This window comes from Neovison vison, chromosome 11 (assembly GCF_020171115.1).
Source record: "Neovison vison isolate M4711 chromosome 11, ASM_NN_V1, whole genome shotgun sequence".
NCBI lineage: Eukaryota > Metazoa > Chordata > Mammalia > Carnivora > Mustelidae > Neogale > Neogale vison.
The window spans coordinates 34,886,976-34,908,874 of NC_058101.1; the positions used below are offsets into that span (position 1 = coordinate 34,886,976).

The 21,899-nt window shown below is 44.5% G+C and overlaps 1 protein-coding gene across 1 annotated transcript; it reads right to left on the reverse strand.

Moving 5' to 3' along the window:
* Window positions 1-554: 554 nt before the first annotated feature.
* On the reverse strand, window positions 555-11,629 carry CHRNA9 (cholinergic receptor nicotinic alpha 9 subunit). The gene is made up of 5 exons (XM_044224242.1): window positions 11,566-11,629; window positions 11,164-11,309; window positions 10,076-10,230; window positions 4,347-4,879; window positions 555-1,129 (listed from the first exon to the last, which is right to left on the reverse strand). Exons 1-5 carry the CDS (start codon window positions 11,627-11,629, stop codon window positions 588-590), a joined length of 1,440 nt encoding a protein of 479 aa, XP_044080177.1. The 3' UTR covers window positions 555-587.
* Window positions 11,630-21,899: the final 10,270 nt, after the last annotated feature.

A 21,899-nucleotide genomic window follows, 5' to 3' on the forward strand; every position in this document is an offset into this window, starting at 1 on the left:
GGGATCTCAGGGTTGTGAGATGGGGCTTGTGCTCAGCAGGGAATCTGCTTGAGAGTCTCCCTCTGTCCCTTAAATAATCATGTGATCTAGAAGCCAACCACTTACCACTCTGGTAGGCTATCAAAGGTATCCTTCTTTATTTCCTTCATCTTCCTACCCTGGAAATTTTGGACCTCTGGCTTAACAATTGTTTTTTTTTTTCCTGCTAAACTCAACAGGTAGCTATAATATTGATTTGAAATTAAAAATAAAAAGTAAACACAGCAGGGACGCCTGGATGGCTCAGTCAGTTGGGTGGCCAACTCTCGTCCTCAGCTTCAGTCTTGATCTTGGGATCCTGAGTTTGGGCCCACCGTGGGCTCCACACTGAGTATGGAGTCTACTTAAAAAAAAAAAAAAAGGAAGAAAGCAAGCAAGCAAGCAAGCACAACATAACCCCTACATTTTAGATATATATTTATTTGTATATATAAATTTATACATATGTATTTACATGCATGTGTGTGTGTATGTAAATCTGATTTGGAAAAATATTGTAGTAGATCATGGGGAATTTTGCTGATTCATCTCCACACACCAAACGCTCACTAATCTGCTCTTGCGATGATCAAGACAGTCATCACGAACACCATAATGAAAAAAACCCACATGAAGAATCGGTCTATGACTTTTGCAACCTTCTTCCACTCACTCCCCTTGGAGTTGGTGGCCTTATGGTCTTTGAGGCACTTGGCAATGTACTCAATATTCCTCGTCAGCATCTGGTACCGAGCACAGTAACCGTCAGCATCCTGCGGATTCTCACCATGGCACCCCAAGTCATTCTTTACCAGTTTGTTTATTTCCTTCTTCCTGGGATGTCCTTTGTTTCTGTCTGTTTGCAGATTTGGCTCTGGAAGCTTGCCATATACCTTTGTGAGGTGGGTTCGCTCCCTGTCGTGGCGGGGGCTAAGGCAGCTCTCACCCACATCATAGACACACAAGACCCTGGACATGTATTTCAGGATGACGACCCTGGCCCAGTGTGGCACCGGCCGGGCCTCAGCCCCACAGAAGTGGACGTTCATCACCATAATGGTCAAGGCAGTGGAAGCTGTGATCAAGGCCATTGTAGCTATGTAGTATTTGCCTGGAAAATAACCACAACCAAGTTAGCTTAAACTGTCCTTGTGTTTGGTTCAAAAATACACAAACACCTTGTCTAGAGAACCTGTAGACACTAATGGTTACCAGCATAAGCTTCTGAGTCAAACTTCCTAGATTCAAATCCCAGCTCCGTCGCTCACTCAACTGGTGGCCTGGAGCAAGTTAGATCATCCTGCTAAGCCTCAGCTTTCTCCTCTGTAAAATGGGTATAATTATTAGATCTAATTAATGGAAATAGGATGAGGCTTAATTGAGATGGTATGTGTAAAGTTCTCAGCACTGTCCCTTCACTGAGTTAAAGGTTTCTAAATGTTGCCAGAGATCGTGATGTGAAAAAAATTCTACTCTCAACAAACAACGATCCTGCACAGCTCTCAGAATTGTCCTCAGACCTCATGACTATGGGTAAGGAAGGAGCCATTGTGTCACTGTTAGTCTTTAACATGTGATTGCAAAAAGCAATATTCATGAAAAAGGAAAATTAAGGAAAGAAATAATAAAGGTAAGGGCACAGAGTTAGAAAATACAGAACATAAAACCAAAAAGATGAAGAAAAGCAAACGGTATTTGTAAAAAGGAGTAAGACTGATAAACCTTTGATAAAGCCTCTCACAGAATAGAGGCAAGGTAGTGGGGGATAGAGAGGGATGGAGAATATAAAAGAAGAAATAACAGAATAGAAATTTAGAATACAGTAAAATAATATTTAGCTGTATGGTAATATATTTGAAAACCTAGATGAAATTTCTAGAAATACATAAGACATCAAATTTAGTGTAAGAAAAAAAGAAAATTGGAATAGAAAAGCTCCAGAGTTTGTCTTATAGGTGAGTTTTACCGAACTTTTAAAAGACAGAAAACTCATATCATGCAAACCAAGTTGTTCCAGAAATACAAGAAGAGAGAAAACTGTCTAGCTTAGTTTATGAAGTCACTTTAGCCTTGATTCCAAAAGTAACAGGAAAGGAAGCATTAGGGCCATTTTCCTTATAGACATATTTTAGAAAATCGTATAAAACTTGTTAGCTAATTAAATCCAGTAGTGTCTTAAAATGGTAATTCATCATGATGAAGGAGGATTTAGTTCAACATCAGAAAACCCAATTCACTATATTAATGAGGCAAAAGAGAAAACTCAGATGATAATCTCAACAGATGAAAACAATGCATTTGATAATATGCACCATCTACTTATTTGTTAAAAGCTCAAAGTAAACTAATAATAAATGGGGCCTGTTTTAATACGGTAGAGACCATGGGCCAGAAGCTTAGATCAAATGCTACACTTAGCAGAACACTTAAACACATTTCTATAAGATTGGAAGTGCATGTCGTAGGGGCTGCAAATAACAAGTTGTTGTTGTTAACAGATATGCTCTGTGTGCACCCTTTTTAAAAAGATACATTTTATATTATCACAGAAACAGAATAAATAATGTTTGCAGAACTCCTGAGACGCATCTCAAGACATCTGTCTTTAGAACTTTAGCCAACTTGCTATTGAATGTCCCTGCTAAAGAAGAGAGAGTGACCTACCAATTGTCATGCCTCAAATGGGACTATGATTACAGATCATCACAGTCAATCATTTCTGTCTCAGGAGAGGTCACAGAAATGCCAGTATACCTCTTCCTCTTTATTAGTGGTGGGCGAGAGCGGTGGAGAGAACTTTCAGTGTCTAGTTCTCAAAAATGCGTGTGTGTGTCTGTGTGTATTTGTGTCTATGTGTTGGTGTGTCTGTTTTTTTTTTGCTTGGAGAGACATAACAAGGAAGAAATCTCCAAACAAGAAAACCAGTGTGGTATTGTCTAAGTATCAGGTAATATTGCATTCAGTAGAGGATAAAAGAGCAGTACAACATCCCTTTCATATCGGTCTCTAAGTCTCTGCATGTTCTGAAATTCCTCCTCATTGTTTATCTTAAAAGAAATTATGTTTAGCTTCTGATTTTGGTAAGCATCTAGTACAAGAGCAAGTCATGGAAGCAGAGGTCTTGGAGCCGAGTAGGTCCTTGGTGGTGCTTGGTAGCATTAGGAGAGGTCTAAGAATGAGGTAGGGAGGGGCGCCTGGGGAGCTCAGTCCATTAATCTGCCTTTGGCTCAGCTCATGACCCCAGAGTCCTGGGATTGAGTCCTGCCTCCCCTCCTCAGAGGGGAATCTGCTACACCCCCTTCCTCTGCCCCTCCGCCCACTTGTGCTCACTCGCTCCCTTTCAAACAAGTTAATAAGATCCTTTAAAAAAAAAAAAAAAAAAAACGAGGTAGGGAAAAGATGAGAGGGTGGGAAGGGGTCATAGTCTCTGTGTCTAAGCCTACCCTTTATAAAGACATTCTATTAGAGCAGACTTTGGAAACTATGGTCCATCCTATAGTCACCTCAGGTTCCAAATTCTTGCAAAGATTGCTGAATTGCACTCTTTGGGTGTAGGCACCAGCATTTTAACAAGCTCTCCCACCTCTGTTATACCCAATAAAGGTTACAGATTATTCTATGAAGGGTATATGATGGGCTGCAAAATCCAGTCAACCATTTCTACCCTGTTTGCCACTCTTTCCCAAGAAGACATCCCATATGCTGTGAAAAGATAATAATAGTCACTACTGAAGGTGTACTTACCATATGCCAGCTTCCACACTAAGCAACCACACATGGAGTAGCAATTACACACACTTTCCAGGTGATGAAGCAGAAACTAAAAGACTAAGTAACTCACCTAAGATTGACCATGAAGAAATGAGCGGTAAAATCAGAGTTCAAATGTAGATTTCTTTAACTTCAAAATCAGAGCCTTAACTTCTAAACTAGTGGAACAGAAAGTGCATGAAAATCACCCAGAAGTCTTGTTAAAACAGATTGCCAGGACTCACCCCAGAGTGTCTAATTCAGGAAGTCCGGGGTAGGCCCTGAGAATCTGCATTTCGAAAGCGAGGCTGCCCTGTGGATCCAAGGATCACACTTTGAGAACCCCTCCTCTAAACTGTCGCCTCCCGTCCCTCTTTTGTATAAACCCAGAGACAATAAGCCCAGTTCTGGAAAAACAGCCATCTCGGTATTGAAAGACGCCAACTGAAGACACCACATGAATTAGGCAGCAGCTCGTGTTGAGTCTGAAGTTGACCTAACGGTTATGAGTTTAAAGGGACAGATGCTATCCCACTCACTACGAAGCTAGGCTCAAAGAGTAAGGCGCTTGAACTCACCTATCAGAGGGACATTTTCTGAGGCCGGCATGATCTCTGCCACCATGAGCTGAAATACAGTCATGGCCAACAGGATGGTCACTCCCAAGGAGACCTTTTCCCCAGAGGCTGCTGGGAGATAAAAACTCAAGGGAGCCAGAAAAGAGATGAGGACACATGGGATGAGGAGGTTGACGATATAGAACGAGGACCTCCTCTTCAGAAGGAGAGTGAATGTCACATCCGGGTAAGGCTCCGAGCAGCAGCCATAGGAGATCACATTCTTTACAGCAGGCATGCCATGAACCTCCCACTCCACATCTTCAATGAAGTCGGAGAGATCTCCAGTGTCTAGGGCATTGAATATGTCTACCTGGTTGCCGTTGTAAGTCCAGGAACCAAAGGTCAGGTTGCACTGCTGGTTATCAAAGGGGAAATAGGTGACATCCACCACACAGGAGCTCTTGGTGATGGCTGGCGTATCCCACGTGATCAGCCCGTCATACCGCAGGACCACATTGGTATTCACGGGCTCAGAAGACTCATCATCAGCCCTGGAGGTCAGAGGAGGGAAATGAAAGCTGCTTGTCAAGACAACTCATCAACTTCCTTACTCTGGACAGTTCACCAACCTGTGCCCATCCCTTCAGTGTCTCTGGCAATGGATCACCATTGTCCCCATCACCCTGGCTGAAAGCTGGAATCAACTCCAGTTTGCCCCTACCTCTCTCTCCCATAACTACTCTGGGCCAACTTTTCTTGGATTCTTCCTTTAAAGCATCTCTGCTCTATGTTTCTTCCTCTTCATTTCCAAAGCTGCTCTCTTAGTCCAGGTATAATGAGTCAAACATCTAGATAAAACAAATCAATAAACCAGCTCAGTAGTCCCTGCTCTCTCAAACCCTAGAGCAGTCTATACAGTCTGTCCTTTATAAGAACTGGTCATTGATTTTTTTCCTTTTAATTCAGTGAACTGTACCATACACTTCCTATAAATTCCTTTTTTCAGAAGGTAGCCAAAGTCAGTTTCCAATGCTTACAACCCTAAATGATAGGTTTTTATTAACTTTTAATGCATGTTTCCCAATCTTCCTTATAATTTTTTCCCTACAAAATGTATTATGGCTAAATGTCATATGTAAGGTATCCTAGATTGGATTCTGGAACAGAGAAAGTCCACATTAGTGGAAAAACTGATGAAATCCAAGTAAAGTCTATAGTTTAATTAATAATATTGTATTAATTTTGACAAATGCACTATGTTATTTTGATGTAACGGTAGATGTAACATTAGGGGAAACGAGGGGAAGGGTGTATGGGAATTCTCTGTACCATCTTTGCAACTTTTCTGGAAATCTAAAATTATCCCAGAATCTAAAAAGTTAATTACCCCCCCAAAATATGATACAAAATTTAAAATGTGGTTATTCATTCATATTCTCCTGCAACACTATTTTCATGGCAAATAGTTTTCCTACATATTCCATTATATAGCTATGCCATACTTATTTAATCAATCCATCGGTGTTCAACATTGTGTTTTCTAGGTTTTGCATTTACAAGTGATGCTATAGTCAAATCTTTGCATTTATCCACTGACTCTTTCCTTACATTAAGTTGCCAGAAGAGGATTTGCTGGATCAAAGAACTGGCATGTTTTTAAATTATTTTTTCCCACTTTCTAAAAATCGGGCACCACAACACTAACTGTAATGGTCTGATTGAAGCGGACCAAATCAGACCATTACAGTTAATGTGTGGAGCTCAATTTTTAATGAGGGTCTTTAATAAGGAGGATTTAAAGAGAAGGATCTTTAATATAGTCTTCATGAAAATAATAAGATGAAGTTTTTTTTTTTTTTAAAGATGAAGTTTTTTAAAAATCCCTGAACCTAACCTCTGTAGCGATGAGAAATGGATATAGTTAGCGAAATGAGAAGTGAGCACTGTGATAAACTGAGAATATCCCTCACCCATCCTATCTTCCTTGGTGTAAGAGGAGAGATCTCAGGATCAGAGAGAAACTATTTGGACAATTCCATATCAAAAAGAAGTCCCCCTCTTTCTTTCCAAGGCTAACTTCCCTCCTGGTACTGTGATTCATTTCCTCCCACGTCTCCTTCACGATTTTGCTTCTCTTGATAGCTCTTATTTTCTCTGGCCCATCGAGACCCTTCCCAATGCGTTCCCCAGTCTCTCCTACCAACTTCCCTTCTTCTCAGGCACTTCCCACGCCCCACCTCTCCTTCCATACACTGGAAGTGATACACACTGCTGTCACTTCCCTCCCCGTTTTGCTTGTATTCTTGCAATTTGGCTTCTTCCCAACATGTGCTCTTTCAAACGTCATTCATGACTTGCAAACACACAAATCTAAAAACCTGTTCTAGGTACCTATCCTATTCAACTCTTTCCAAGCATTTCACACTGTAGGTTGTTCCTGGACATCCTTTCTTCCAGTGGTTTCTATGACACAACTCTCTGTCTTATTTCTCCTTCTACACCTTTAGCCATTTCTTTTAAGTGTCTTCTGTAAATGTCTGCAGTGAAGAGTTTCACCAACTTTATCTGCAGCCATTTTCTCTCCTTCCTTGAGTAGTTCTATAAGGGCTCACAGGGCTTTTGATATCTCTTCCCGAACCCTCTTTCCAGGCTTGAGGATTGCCTTTTCAGTCCCTTCTTGGTTGTCTTCAAGTGCACATTCCTTTGGTCCCCCAAACTGAACAACTCCCACACCAAACTCATCATCGTTTTCCTCAAACCTGTTCCTCTTCCCCTCCTTTACATCCAATCTCACCTAACAGGTTTGCCATTTTCTCAACCACAAGATGACTTAAGCAAACCTTAATGCCAAATTCCAGACAGATCTTTCTGAATATGACAGGGTATCCAATTCCTCACTAGCTCTAAAATCCAAATGTTAAGATGGTCCATGAAAACCCGGCCATTAGAACTCTTTCATAACAAATGCACATTTGGAATCTCTATAACCCAGTCTCTACCCAATCTAATGTCAGGAATCCTTGCAGACTCTTGCACTAACCAGCATATTGGCCATACACTTAGACTAAACAACTTCACCAGAACTTTGAGCCCTGATTTATTTATCTCTTTACTGATTTGATAGCAGAGCCAGTACCTGCTTGAATATATATTGCTAAAAAGCTCACTACTTCTTGGGAATAGTGATTGCTCAAGTTATGCATTATGATTAGTTTTAACTGTTATCTTCCCTTTAACTTTTGTCATTGTCTTGATTTTTGTCCTCTACAGAAAATTTCTCTTTTCTCTAACTTATTTTCTCCTTGACTGCTTAACATCTCCATTAAGTCTTTCCAAGAACTTCTGGCTTCCAAACTAGCATCAACAAATTCAACTACCCCTCCCATGAGGTAGCTCCCAGACCCATCTCGAACCTAATCACACCCTAGCAAGTTCAGCCCCATTGATTCAGGCTCCAGTGGCGAATCTAGATGTGAAGCTTTATCTTTATCACACCTGACTGGATCACTACCACATAGCCCTCTTTCCTCTCCCCACCACCACTCAGAAAGCCCATTTTGTGGTCTATGAGGTTCTATGCCGGCTTCTGAGAAATAATGAGAATATTATATCTGGGATCAGAAGAGTCCAGAGGTCCAGGGATTCAGCTGGAAGGACCAGGGTCAGGGAAATGGTTATGACTGAGGTCCCTTCTTCGCCTGATCCTATAAGTCTCTCGTGGCCTAATTTTAGCTAGTTATAGGAATGCAAATGATGTCCAACCATAGCCATATTTAGAGTTTTCTCTAAGTATTAAAACTCTGACATTACCGAGAAGGAGAATGCAAAGCAGAATAAAGGATCGGTGTGCAACAGGAGGGAGGAGAAGACTAAAGAGTCAACCCAGAGGAACAAAAGAGAGCTGATTAATCAGTGCAATGAAAAGATTTTGTGTGGAAAAGGGGCAGGGAACTGAACTCACACACCTCAAGGCCCAAAGGGAAAGAATTTACCAAAGCCACAGCAGGTCTGCGTGAGCCCACGAGCACACAGCTGGTTTCTAGAATAAGCGGGGACTGGGGCAGGCTTAACTTAGGTGACCATGCAAGCTTGCAAAGAAGCATGTCAGTAAGAGTTACTCACTTCTTCAGCCAACCAAAGCAGGAGGAAGAAGAGAACACGCATTCTGTTTGTTTCCCAGGAAGAACTGTTAGAACTGATAGAATGCTGTTAGTGGTCTGTATCAACTCTATTCTCTGATTACCAGCACCCTGTGAGTGAGAGGAGCTAACGGACAACATGGTTTATTCTCTTGCCATATGTGTGTGTGTGTGTGTGTGTGTGTGTGTGTGTGTGAGAGAGAGAGAGAGAGAGAGAGAGAAGGGGGGAGTGAACCGGTATAATAAAGCACTAACCCTGGGACATTGTTTTGCTTGGAAAGGAATATGGAAGGACCCTCTGACCATCCAGAGTGGAAAATGGTCAGCGGGATCTGGGCTATGTATAATTGGTCATGACCCTTGGCTGAGCTATCTGAATAAGGAACAAGACTAAAATCCAGGCTGCAACCCACCCCTGTCTCTTCCTGAAGAGAAACTCACACCCACTAGAAGGCTGAGCTCTCAGGAGAGCCCCTGAACTGCCCCTCCTTCACCCTGTTCTGAGTCAAAGAGGAACCATTCCCAACCCACAAGAGCTTGAGTTCCAGAATAAGAAGAGAGAAGCTCCTTTGACAACAGGTGGAGCAAATGAACCTGAACTGTGATAGACCAATGTGGTTCCTTCTCGAAGTCTGGTCCAAGGACCAGCAGCCCTGAGCTCTGGAGCTTCTAGACAAGCAGAACATCAAATTCTACCCCAACCTACTGAATCCAAATCTGTATTTTAACAAAACTCTTCATGTGCACTTTACAATTTGAGAAACATATTCCTTCTATCCCTTTACACGAAGCCCCTTGCCCTAAACCAAGAAAGGGTTCTTACGATCTAGTTTATCCTCCACTCCAATGTCCAAAATCCACAGGTCAGCTGCTAGCTGGTCCATTCTGATTTAATCTTAGTAATATCACCATTATTGATACATGATCTTGGGGAAGGGAGCACCACTATGATGGATGAATTATGTCCCCCCTCTCAAAATTTATATGTTGAAATCCTAGCCCCCACCACCTCAGAAGGTAAACTTATTTGGATTGGGCCATTGTAGATATAATTAGTTAAGACAAGATCATACTGGAGTAGGGAGGGCCCTTAATCCAACATGACTTTTGTTTTTATAAAAGGGACAAAATGGACACAGACAACACACAGGGAGAACACCAGGTGAAGAGGAAAGCAAAGATCAAGGTGATGTTTCTACAAGTCCAGGGACAACAAAGGCAGCCAGCAACCACTAGAACCTAGAGGAGATGTGTGGAGCCCATTCTCCCTTACAGCCTCGGAAGGAACCAACCTTGGACATCTAGCCTCCAGAACTGGAGAGAATACATTTCTGCCATTTGAGCCCCCCAGTTTGTGGTCCTGTGTTCCCACAGCCCTAGGAGACTAGTAGAGCCTATAATAGAGTTTCTCATCCAAAAGGGGGAAGGAGCTCTAAGCTTTTATGACCTATTATTTTATTATCTAAGATCTTATGATCATCATTCTAGGGCCTAGGTAAATGAATTGGAACTTAACTTCAAGCGTGTATAAAACAGTCCTTTCTCATTGTGTTTAAATTCTGTTAAATCAATAAGTTCATTCCTGAGAGATGACTGACTTGTACTTACTTGTTATATAGGACAATATCAGGCCTCCACACCAGATCACTGGGGATCCTGATGGAGTCCAGTCCATCGTACTGGTCTCGATCCCACGTGAGATACGCATCATGCCAGATTTGGCGGATCCATAAATAGGCAGTCAGAATCTGGTTTCTTTCATCCTGTACAAGCAACCATGTTATAACTCTGTCTAGTAGACATCTCAACCAAATGCTTTCCATTTCTAGAGCATTTGTTCTTTGCAACAGAAATTCCAAGAGCACAAATCGACTTTCACTAAATAAATGAGAGCTTTTCTAGTCTCTCCCTTTGACGGACTGCAAAAGCCATGCTTTTCCTTCTGCTTGATTTAATGTTCTGAATGTAAAGTGAACAGGCATTCAAGGCATCAGATCTTTTCATAGATCAACAGCCCACATTTCTCTGGAAATTGGTCAACCGACGACTCACTTGAATGAGAAAGTCAGGAAATACTACACTGTTCAGAAGAAAGTCTTTCAAGTTTCATAACTTTGTGCAATTAAACACATACAAGCACAAAACAAGATATGCCATCTTAAAACACCATATTTCTTTAAAAAAAAAACAGAAATAAAATTCATAGAAAACTCACCATTTAGCCATTTTTAAGTGGATGGTTCAGTGGCTTACGGTAGATTCATGATATTGCGCAACCATCACCACTGTCCAGTTCCAGAGCATTTTGTCGGCTCAAAAAAGAAACCCTATGACCATCAAGTCATCACCCACTATTCCCCCATTCTTCCCATAGTCCCTGGCAACCACCACTCTGCTTTCTGTCTCCAGGGGTCTGCGTGTTTAGGACGTTTCATAGAAAGGGAATCAAGTGATCTGTGACACCATCTCTGTTTAGACGATCGAGACTGTTACTGTTAATGGCCAGGATTATGTAACATCTAGCGAAATGACTTTTGTAGAGAGCTTCCTTCCTTGGTATTCCCTTCCCCCACCAGCTTGTACACGTTCCTGTCTGGTCTCATTTCCTCTCAAATTCCAGGTAATGCATCTCTTTGGAAAGCACGGCAAGTTTCATCCTAAGCACAATTTCATAGTCACCACTTTATTTTACTCACCATGTCCTTAATCTGAGAAAGTGTAATTTGGAGGGTGACATTCAGGACTTTATCTGTATCTTCTACTGGACGAAGAGCATTGGAATAATCTTCAAAAAGGTCATTAAACAACTTCTGAGCGTATTTTCCATCTGCTGTTTCTACAGCTGCTCAAAAAGAGGGACCGGGATCAACATTCAATGTCATGTATATTTCAAGGCACAGAACAGAAAAACCGAGGGCTAGAACTGGGCCTGACACAGTATCAGCTAGGGACAAGCTTTGGGTACACGAGAGTTAGTTTTCTCGCTAGTCAATAAAAGGCATGAACATTTCCTCGCAGTGAGAGTATCTGTTCTGTTTGCTGGCCCAGTCCCACCAAAGAAATGGCCCCAAATGATTACACACCCATCAGACTCTTACCTCTCAGTCTGGAGAAAGCAAAGTAAATCCAGCAAAAGGAGATGCAGGAATGGGGCCAGTTCATCTTTCTCCTGAGCTTCTAGAAATTCTCAAGCAGGCAGTGGTCTTCCACTTCCCTCTGAATGGGAAGGGTCTGGGTACAAAGATCACACTCTGCCAGAGTCTCACCAAAGCAGATGGAGAGCGCAGGCATGCAGTGCAGGGAGGGCCCGGAGGTCCTGAGATCCAGACCAGCTTTCCCTCCTCCCCTCCGGTAATCTGAGACCGGCAGCTCTGGCCACAGAGATGCAGGAGCCTGGGTGGGCTAGGCAGGCAGTGCTGATCTGAGGAAGCTGTCCCAGCGAGGGTCCCTAGCCACCTTCAGCAGGAGCATCCAGACCAAACTTTCAGAGGAGGTGAGGTAGGAGCCCAACACCCCCTGAGACTCTGCAGAAGGAGCTAGGTGCTGTCTACACCTGCGGCAAGCAGATCCAGCCAGAGTTTAAGGACTAAGGGAAGACAAGTAGACCCCACTGCGGGGCATCCTCTGGAAAGGCTCTATGAATGCGCTTCAAGGGGCATGTGAAGAGGGAAAGAGAGGCAATTCCATGATCTCCAGAACTGCTTCTACTTCAACTCCTTCAAGGTCCGGAATAGATCTTGTGTGGTAATGTGTGAGCATGGGGGGAGGGGCCTGGAGAGGGGCATTCACTCCCTTTGGAAGCAGCCCTGCCATTAGGATTTGGAGCCAAGGCCTAGGTTTAACTGCAAGCCTGAACCCTTCCTAGCCCTACGGCACTGAGCCTTCCTGAGCTGGAGACCAGGAACCTAGTGTTCTACTGTGATATTTCATGCAAAAGCGCCATGAAAATGTCAGTAAATTTTGCCTCTGATTTTGCAGATCTAGAATGTCTAGAATCACCAAGTCACCCAATATTTACTAGCCCTAAAAAAACAAAAAACAAAAAACAAAAAAAAACCATTGTTCAAAGGTTAACCAAATCAGCACGAAAATTATTCATAACTAATGGTGACATTACTGGGGTGTTGTTTCTTTGCATTTGAATACCACTTTATTTATTTCACACTCATTTCTCCCACATGATCTAATTTTGCTCCCATGAAAGCATGTCAATTTCCAATTGCCATAACTTACCCCTCTTTTTGCCTGGGGAACCTGCCTCAGAAAAGCAAATTAAGATCATTTGATTGCCTGGAATCCGAGCAAGGAAATTGGATCGTTCCATTTCATCAGGTTACAGAGTCTGATGAGCCACCCTGTCCCTCTTCAGGAATCTATCCTCCAAATGGAACAGACACTCAAGCTGTCAGCTAAGTGTGTTTCCTAATCGCCTGTGCCCCGGTGTTGATTGGGAAGACATTATTTTCCCAAAGTCCCCAGTCTGACTCACCGGTCAGATGACCCAGGTCCAGCTGCAAAACCTCGGGCCCTCCTTCAACAAACCATCTGCTCTGGCATCTCAGAGGCTAAAAGTCCTTCTGAAATTGAGTTGAGCACCTTGTTTTTATACGAGGAAACTGAGATCTGGAGATGTGTGGGGCTCACCTCCAGCAGCGCTGGGCCAGAGACAGAATCCAAGCCACCTGCTTCAACCTCATGTGCCCCCCACGCTAACACCATCCCTTTTCCTTGTCGTTCAGCCACATGGCACTTGAAGACCGTTGGGTGATACCTTCTCGTGGTTAGAGACTCTCTACTTATGTCTCTTTGATTCCTTGGGACACTCCGAGCAGCCCCTGGTGACAGGTGCTCTGAACGCTTGCTGCTGGCTACTTCAGTGGCAGCTTGGAAGGTAGTCATCCCTGGTGATCTTTGATTGCTTCTAACTAACTCAGTTCATTCGCATGGGCCACTTACAGTTTTGTTTTGTTTTGTTTTTTTTAAATAGTTAATAGTTGATGCTATCCTACCAATGTTAACACCATCCAAATGAAATCAATACTTTCAAGGGGGCAATTCTGCCTTTTAGGGCAAAGATGCTAAAGACTAAAAGCAAACGCCACCCAAATTCAAAGTATGTCTAGAGAACACAGTCATCTTCTCAACCTCTGCTCCATTTGAGAAGTGGCTGTCGCTTGTCACAAGTTCACAGGCAAAGTATTCCAGCCATTTCAGAGTTTCTGGGAGCCCAACCTTCCTCAGTGGACTGATTTTGAGGCACTTAGTTATAACAAAAATATGATAGTAAGATATTAGCGACATCCCATAAGGTCATAATATTCTTAACATAATTTATTTCATAAGTGATGCATACCTATTGCAGAAAAATTAGAAAGTATAGAAACGCACAATGAAGGAAAAGAAAGGTCACCTGAGGAATCCAGCCAGGCAGAGATCCACAGGGCTCACGTGGCGGCCATCTTTTTTAAATGCTCATAGAACATGTTGTCATGTCTTTGAGACCCAGAAGGACGCGGGCCATTAGCAGAACTCTGTCTTGCTCATGAACATATATCTATGTGCAGAGGATGCTTCTAAAGGCTCTTTTCCTGTTCTCTTGGGGTTGCGATGTAGTTCCCTCACAGGCTACCTTGAATGGTCTCCCATCCTTTCCTGCCTCTCTCCCCACTCTCAGGGTCCTTACACAACCCTTTCCAGTTGAAGCTGCTGAGAATCCTTTGCTCATTGTGGTCAAGCCCCCTGGAGGTGTCCCTGGCTCCGTTCCAGAAGAATGATGGCAGTGTTTCCATGCCTTGGAACAGAGCTCCTGCCTGACAAAGAACCCTAGTGAATTATTTTGCTTAAAGACCTTCTTTCCAGTAGCAGAGGAAGGAAGGGGAAAGACAAATACCTTCCTCCTGCTACATTTTTTTAATTGTAAAAGTAAAAAATAATGTCTTATAATGGATTTCTCCCCCACAAATTAATATGACGTGAATATTTTCTCTGTTTTATTAAATATGAAATCAGGGGGCACTTGGGTGGCTCAGTGGGTTAAGCCACTGCCTTTGGCTCAGATCATGATCTCAGGGTCCCAGGATCGAGTCCCACATCGGGCTCTCTGTTTGGCAGGGAGCCTGCTTCCTCTCTCTCTCTGCCTGCCTCTCTGCCTACTTATGATCTCTCTCTCTCTCTGTGTCAAATAAATAAAATAAAATCTTTAAATAAATATGAAATCAGAATCCTTTTTTTTTTTTTTAAGATTTTATTTATTTGAGAGAGAGAGGTCAGCAGGAAAAGCAGACTCCCTGCCAAGCAGGGACCCCAATGTGGGACTTGATCCCAGGACTCCAGGATCATGACCTGAGCTGAAGGCTGTCGCTTAATCAACTGAGCCACCCACGTGCCCCAGAACAGTTTTTTTTGGTTTTTTTTGTGTGTGTGTGTTTTTAAGATTTTATTTATTTCTTTGTCAGAGAGAGCAAGAGAGTGTGCATGAACACAAGCAGGAAGCAGGGAGAGGGGCAGGCAGAGGGAGAAGCAGGATCCCCGCTGAGCAAGGAGCCTAATGTGGGACTCCATCCCATAACCCTGGGATCATGACCTGAGCCAAAGCAGATGTTTAACCAACTGAGCCACCCAGACGTCCTGAAATCAGGATAGTTTTAACCCATGAAGATGCCTATAGACCACCTAGCTGAGCGCTCTCATTTTATGGATGAAAAAGCTGAGGCTAAAGTAGGGTGCAGACAGGAAAGGAGACCAAATCTCCACCGAGAGCCAAACCAGTGGCCGTCAGCTTTCCCTAGGGGCCCAAGCTCTTAGCTGTCTTGGGTGCTCAGAGCTGGGACACCTGCTAACAGATTCTTCTCAACTCATTGAATTCTCAGGAGATGCCCCATGGGCCCCCACGCCCGACCTCCTATTTCACGGCTACTTTCGATGTTTCCTGGATTCATCCTGGACATGAGATTCCAAATTAAAAACTCGAAGTTCCTCTAAAGGAGTAGTATCTAGATTCTTCTACTGCGCACCAGAGTTTGGGAAAAGGGCTGCCACCAGGGACGCCATGCCTTCCCAAGGAGCTACGCACTCAGGCAGGGCTTTCCAAACATTCTGGGGTTCGTTTCTGTCTATGTTTTCATAATTCAGAAACACAATCACATGGAGAGTTTAAGACAATCCACTCTGGAGTCGAACTGCTTGGATTCAAGTCCTGCCCCACCACCTACTAACTGTGTAACTTTGGGCAGATTACTTCACTTCTCTGAGCCTTGGTTTCCTCTTCTATAAAAATGGAGATGATTATAATACTGCCTGCTCCCTAAGAGCAGTGCTTGGCCATAAAAAGGGCTACGTACCTGATAATGAAATGGGGGAAATGCATTCCAGCATTTTTTTTTAATTGGGCTTGTAACTTGTAGCCACAATTCCTCTCTCTCTCATCGATCTTTCTTTCCATCCACTTCTTTGTTCCCCCCACCCCCAGCTTCTTGACAGACTTCATTAGAGGATTCTCACCTTACACTAGGTGGGGAAAAAAGAGTCCTGCCATTTTCTTGTTGTCCTTTTTTATTGCAATGTTAATATTATTGTCAACGTGTGGTGGGTTTGTTTACTTTCCTACTTTTTTTTTTGTAGTAGTCATTTTAATCCTCTTATCCGCCGTGGGAAAGTTAGCCAATCTAAATCTATCACAGAGGCTGGCAAACACTCTCGGGAAAGGGCCAGAGAGTAAATATTTTCAGCTTTGCAGGCCAGATGGTCTCTGCGGCAACTACCCTTCTTTGCAGTCGCGCTGTGAAAGCAGTCATAGGCAAGGTGTTTATGAATGAGCACGGCTGCGTTCCAATAAAATGTTATTTACAAAAATAGATGGCCGGCCCTCGCTTGCTGACCTCAGATACACATCACCAAATCCATAAATCCGCGGACCCAGGCTCAAGCAAACCGCAAGGCGGTCAGAGCACCCCCGAAGAAGGAGCACAGCCTGAAAGGAAAATGGCATCGTAAGGCCCAAGCTTGCTGTGGGCGGGTGTGTGGTGAGGCCTGGGTGGGTGTGAAAGGCGCTTCTCCAGTGACGTGCAAACCGTCTTCCAGGGCAGGCTCCCAAGGGCTCCCATATAAATTCCTAGAGAGAGGGAACTCTTGCCTAAAATGAGCCTTTCCACCAAAGAGGCAGAGATAGTTGGGAGCTAGAGAGCACACAGCAGTCCTGTTTGACGTCCGGAGACTGGGGAGGCTTCCACATGGTGGCCACCAGAGTGTCAGGGGCAGGAAATCAGCATCCCCAAATATGGGTGACATACCATGATGATGGAAACTGGCTATAGCCAGGCTAGAGGCTGAGAGCGGGGGAATTTTTCAGAAGTGAGTCCCTCTCAGGTGCCCATGAACAAGAAAGATGGAGTCTGGGGGTAAGGCTGTAGCAACGTCACAGAGTCCCAGCGCACTGTTCTGTTTCTAGGATGGTGACCCCTATCCCTCAAGTGCACCCAACTCCATCTGGCTTGGAGAAATGCAAGTGAAATCATGACAAAAAAAGATTCTGGAAAGGAAGGAAGGAGGACCTCTTAGAAAACAGGAACAGTGGGCTCTGTATCTTATGGGGTGCTAGCATCAGAATGTGTTCACACTCTTGTGGGGCCATTCCCCTCTTCGTAAATGCACATGTCTGTGTCTCCCTCCTTCCCGTGGCCTTCTGGCACTGCTGGAGGAGGAATAGATTGGAAACCCCTCATAGCAAAAACCTGCAGGACAACTTCTCTTGGTGCTTCTGAGAGTTGTAAAGAAAATGACCACCTCCCAAACTTTTGTAACCGTGACATAAAACAGACCCCATTACTGGGCACCATCAGTGATTCCTGTCACTCTCTCATGTCCCGCATGTTAGTGAGCTAGGGCGGTGATAACAAAATACCACAGGCTAGGTGGCTGGAAGGACAGAAATTTATTTTCTCACAGTTCTAGAAGGTGGAAGTCCCAGATCAGGGTGCCAACAGGGTTGGTTTCTTCTCAATCCTCTCTCCTTGGCTTCTAGATGGCCACCTTCTCCCTGTGAATGTACCTGTGTCCTAATCTCCACTTCTTTCTTTTTTTTTTTTTTTTTTAAGATTTTATTTATTTGTCAGCGTGAGAGAGAACACAGGCAGGCAGAGGCAAAGGGAGAAGTAGGCTCCCTGCCAAGCAGGGAGCCCGATGTGGTACTCAATCCCAGGACGCTGGGATCATGACACAAGCCAAAAGCAGCCACCCAACCCACTGAGCCACCCAGGCATCTCCTAATCTCTACTTCTTATAAACACACCAATCATACTGCATTAGGTACCAGCCCAATGACCTCACTTCACACTTCACATTAATCACCCCTTTTGAGATCTTATCTCCAAGTTCTGAAGTGCTAGGGGTTAGGGCTTCAACATACAAATGTGGGGGAGACACAAATAAGACCCTAACACCCCACATCCAATCTGTCAACAAATCCGGGCTGCTCCATCTTTGCAGCATTTCTGGAAGCCAGCCATCTGTCTTCCACTCACCACTGGGGTCCTGGGTCAAGCCATCCCTGAATCCCACTGGTTCCACTGGTTCCACTGGTTCCACTGGACTAACCACCTGACAGCAAGCCTTGCCCCACATTCCATTCTCTGCGTAAGGCCAGTGTAAGTCTGACCATGTTACCTCTCTGCTCAGCCCTCCTGGTGGATTCTCATTGTGCCCAGAGTGACTGTAAGGTCTTTGACTTCCCATCTCCATCACCTGCTCCCCTTGCTTCCTCCACCCCAGCCACACTGGTCCCCTTGCTATTCCATGAACATAGCCACTCTTGCTCGGGGTCTTCACTCTCTTGACTCCCTCTGCATGGGGCACCCTTGGACATAGTCTCTCAACTCTTCCTCTCTCCTCCCTCTTGGTTCAGCTCAAATGCCACCTTATCAGAAAGTCCTTCCCTGAGCACCCTCCCCACAGTAACACTTCAACCTTCTCTATAGCTCTTCCTTGCTTTGCTGCCTCATGGCATGTATGAGCCCCTAAGGCAGGTGTGTGTGTATGTGCACTTGCTTGTTCATGGTATGTCTCCCAACCAGAAGTTAAGTTCCAGGAGAGTGGGGACGTGGCCCAGTTCTGGGCTGTACTCTCCTACTCAGAGAAGATATTTTTTGACTGAATGAGTAATAACTAAATGAAAAAAGAAATCCAAGGAATTAAAAAGTGGGGAGAAGGCCAGCTCTCAGACAAAGGATGGTGGATCCTATGATTTATAAGCTTCCCAGAATCTTGTTAGCACTCATGGCTCGGGGATTATTTCAGTTACTACTCTAGAGCTGTGTAATATTTTAACCTAGGTCAAAGCAAAATTTCTTGAGAGAATGTGGGTCATAATTTCTACTTCTCTATATGCACTCTGTGTCATATACACAGAGGCATCTCTCCCATGTCTCTGCTGCCTAACTCAACAGAAAAAATATGAAGACATAGAAGGAGTCCTGTGGCCCCGGTTCAAGCCCCAGGACCACCACTTCCTGATCATAGGAGCTTGAGCAAGTCACATAATTTCTTGAGTCTCCATTTTCTCATTTGTTAAAAATGATCATTATAATATTAACTTGAAAAGGTACTTGGGGGATTAAAGAGGAAAGAGGTAAAGTGCAAGCACAAAGTGGGCATAGAAGAGTCTCTCAATAGGGGACCTGGATAGCTCCGTTGGTTATGCAACTGCATAAGCCTTCGGCTTCGGGCATGGTCCTGGAGTCCTGGGATCATCAAATCCCGCCTCAAGCTCCCTGCTCACCAGGGAGTTTGCTTCTCCCTCTGACCCTCCCCCTGCTTGTGCTCTCTTTCTCACTCATTCTCTCTCCCAAATAAAAAAAATAAACAAAAATTTAAGAAGAGGCTCTCTATAAGTATCAGTATGATTCCCCTGCTGAACCACACGGGCTCCAGGGGTCAGTGGAACCTCCGTGGGTAAAAAGAGACCCATTGCGTTGCCAACAGAAGGGCCACGTTCATGAAGCGACATGAGCCAGGTGATAAGGGATAGGCAGTTTTCTGGGTCAGGAGAACAGCTGATACACGAGACAGGGTATCCGATGTGTCCAGGTGAGTGATCCAGAGACCACGGCAGGCTCTGGTGTCAGTGCTTTGTGGGAGGGCACACACTGTTCTCCCTGCAACCCCCCAAGGGAATATATTTGAAAGCAGTAAGACTTGACATGGTCATTTAGAGTGAGTACCCCTTGGCTTCCTCTTATTGCTGGAGTCCTTTTTTGCCACGTGCTGAGGAGCCTGTATCTAAGAGACCCTTTGGGTCTCCCTGTTAGGCCACTTGCTTCTCGGGGCTTTCTGAAATTTTCCTTTTTCTTGAGTTTCTGATCCTTTCCTGCCTCAGTATGTTCTTACCCACCCCCCACCCCCCACCCCGGCTTTCCTTCCCCTTTCACAGCAGCTTGTGTGGTCACCATGACACCATATTTTCCTGCTATTTCCGATGACCATGTCTCTGGCGACCAGGCAAGGGTTAGAGGAGGGACAAGCAGGGAGGAGGCGGGAGGGGTCACTTCTTCTGTTAACTGTAGCCGGTCAGTTCCGATAGTCAGTTCTCACGAAGGGGAAGGGGCAGGGCAGAGGCGGCACCATGCAGACCAAGCTCTCACACTCTTCCCAGGCTATCCTGGGAGCTTCTGGCTGCCAACATCTCACACCAGTGTGCGCCTCCTGAGAAGCAGCATGTCTCTGTGGGCCCAGGTCCTCACTCACCCCACCCCACCCCCACCCTTGTTTTGGCCCGCTTAAAAACAGAAAAGGTGTGAGGAGGGACTTTCTCACCACAGCAAACGTCATTCCAGAGACATCGGGCACCTGCCCTCAGTGCCCGGGTCTCCTGGGCTCAGAAGCCTCGCAAAAAGCCCCTCAGTGCGAATGAATGGTTTAGGTCTCTGCCTGTGAGAAGCGTCTTTGGGAGGAAGGTGGAGGAAAGAGGGTCCTGACTAATAAAACAGGAGAACTGGAAGACAGAATTCTCAGCTGTTCCCCCTCTGGGCTGCGTGTGAATTTTCTATTCTACGTTTCTTCTTCTTGCGTATCAGTGCCATTGACCCAGGGTCCCCCACCTTCACGTGAATGTGAGGAGACCTGAAGAGCCACTGGAAGGACAAGGGAAACCCTGGGTGGGGTGAGGGGGTGGACATGGATCCACTGACCATGAATGAGCCGGGCTGGGGATAGGCCATCGGGAAGGCCACCAGAACCTTCATGCATTCCTCTCAGAGCCTTTCAGAGCCATATGGGAGCCCGAACTCAAAGAGAAAATCAGCAATACTGGTCCTGCTACTTATAATTTTGACTTTTTTTTTTTTATTGACAATGACTTTTTTTGGATTGATTTTGATTTTTCTAGAATATGGCATTAAACGCTGTGCGTATTCGTCACTGAATGGCACCTCCTTCCATTCGCTCTTGCCTTGCCCTCGTTCCAGCCTCGGCAAGATTTTACTCCCCGTGATGGTGCTGGTCAGTCCACGGGATGGATTGTTTCCTTAAGGAAAGAGAGGCCGGAGGCCATAAAAATCATCAGTAAGAATCCAAGTCCATTTTGTAAATATGTGGCTGCAATCCCACTAAAAGATTAGGAAGAAAGAATGAAATTCTCAACCACAGAAATGACCCAAATTTTAGACACAATTCAGATCCTTTCTTTCCTAACAAAGCCAGGGGACTTCGCCTTAGCGGCCACCAGGTGTCTCTGTAAACTCCCCGCAGGGCCCCACACGAGACGCTCCGAATAACGTCACAAGTAAAATCCGTGGTTTTTAACCAGCTCTAAAGCAATGGCGCAGACACACAGAGAACAGTTGGAAATAGAACAACTCAAAGGCTGAGTCTACAGGACTGCTGGCTAATAGCTAAATGCTCATGCTCAAGTACAGTCTACTAACGTACTCAAGCTATGAAGCCGATTATTACATTCAGTTTGTCCTGATCAATGTACTTTCTAGAATCTCCCTGCATTATTCTTTCCTCATCCCTTAGACAGTTTAATATCCAACAGAGCACAAGTCTGCAAGAGCAAAACAGTATTTCAGGAAGGTCTCAGAGAAATCAATTCTTCTCCTGGGGTTTTAGGACTAGACCTCTCACTCCTGTAGGGCAGGGGAGTTTGAAAACCGCATTCAAACCATTTGCTTACATAAAAAAAAAAAAAAAGATTAGTAAATGCATAGGGTGCCATGCTCAAAGTCCAGTAAACAGAGTGGAAGTAGAGTTGTGGCATTCTTCGAAAAGTAAGTTTGCTTACGCATGTTATCACCCCCCCACCCCGCCCTCCAAAGGAAACGTAAACACTCCAGCAAACAGACTGTTTCCTCTGACCTTATTTTTTCCTGAGGTCATCCTCCAAATTAGCCCTTCTTCATTCAATACCCAAGAGGGATCAGGAAAATGGCTCTTGTGGAAA

Coding starts and splice junctions, on each gene's coding strand:
- CHRNA9 (XM_044224242.1), bottom strand. CDS start 11,629: ATGAACTGGCCCCATTCCTGCATCTCCTTTTGCTGGATTTACTTTGCT. Junction 10,231..11,163: donor TTTCTCAGATTAAGGACATG/GTGAGTAAAATA, acceptor TTGCTTGTACAG/GATGAAAGAAACCAGATTCT. Junction 4,880..10,075: donor GATATTGTCCTATATAACAA/GTAAGTACAAGT, acceptor TCTGACCTCCAG/GGCTGATGATGAGTCTTCTG.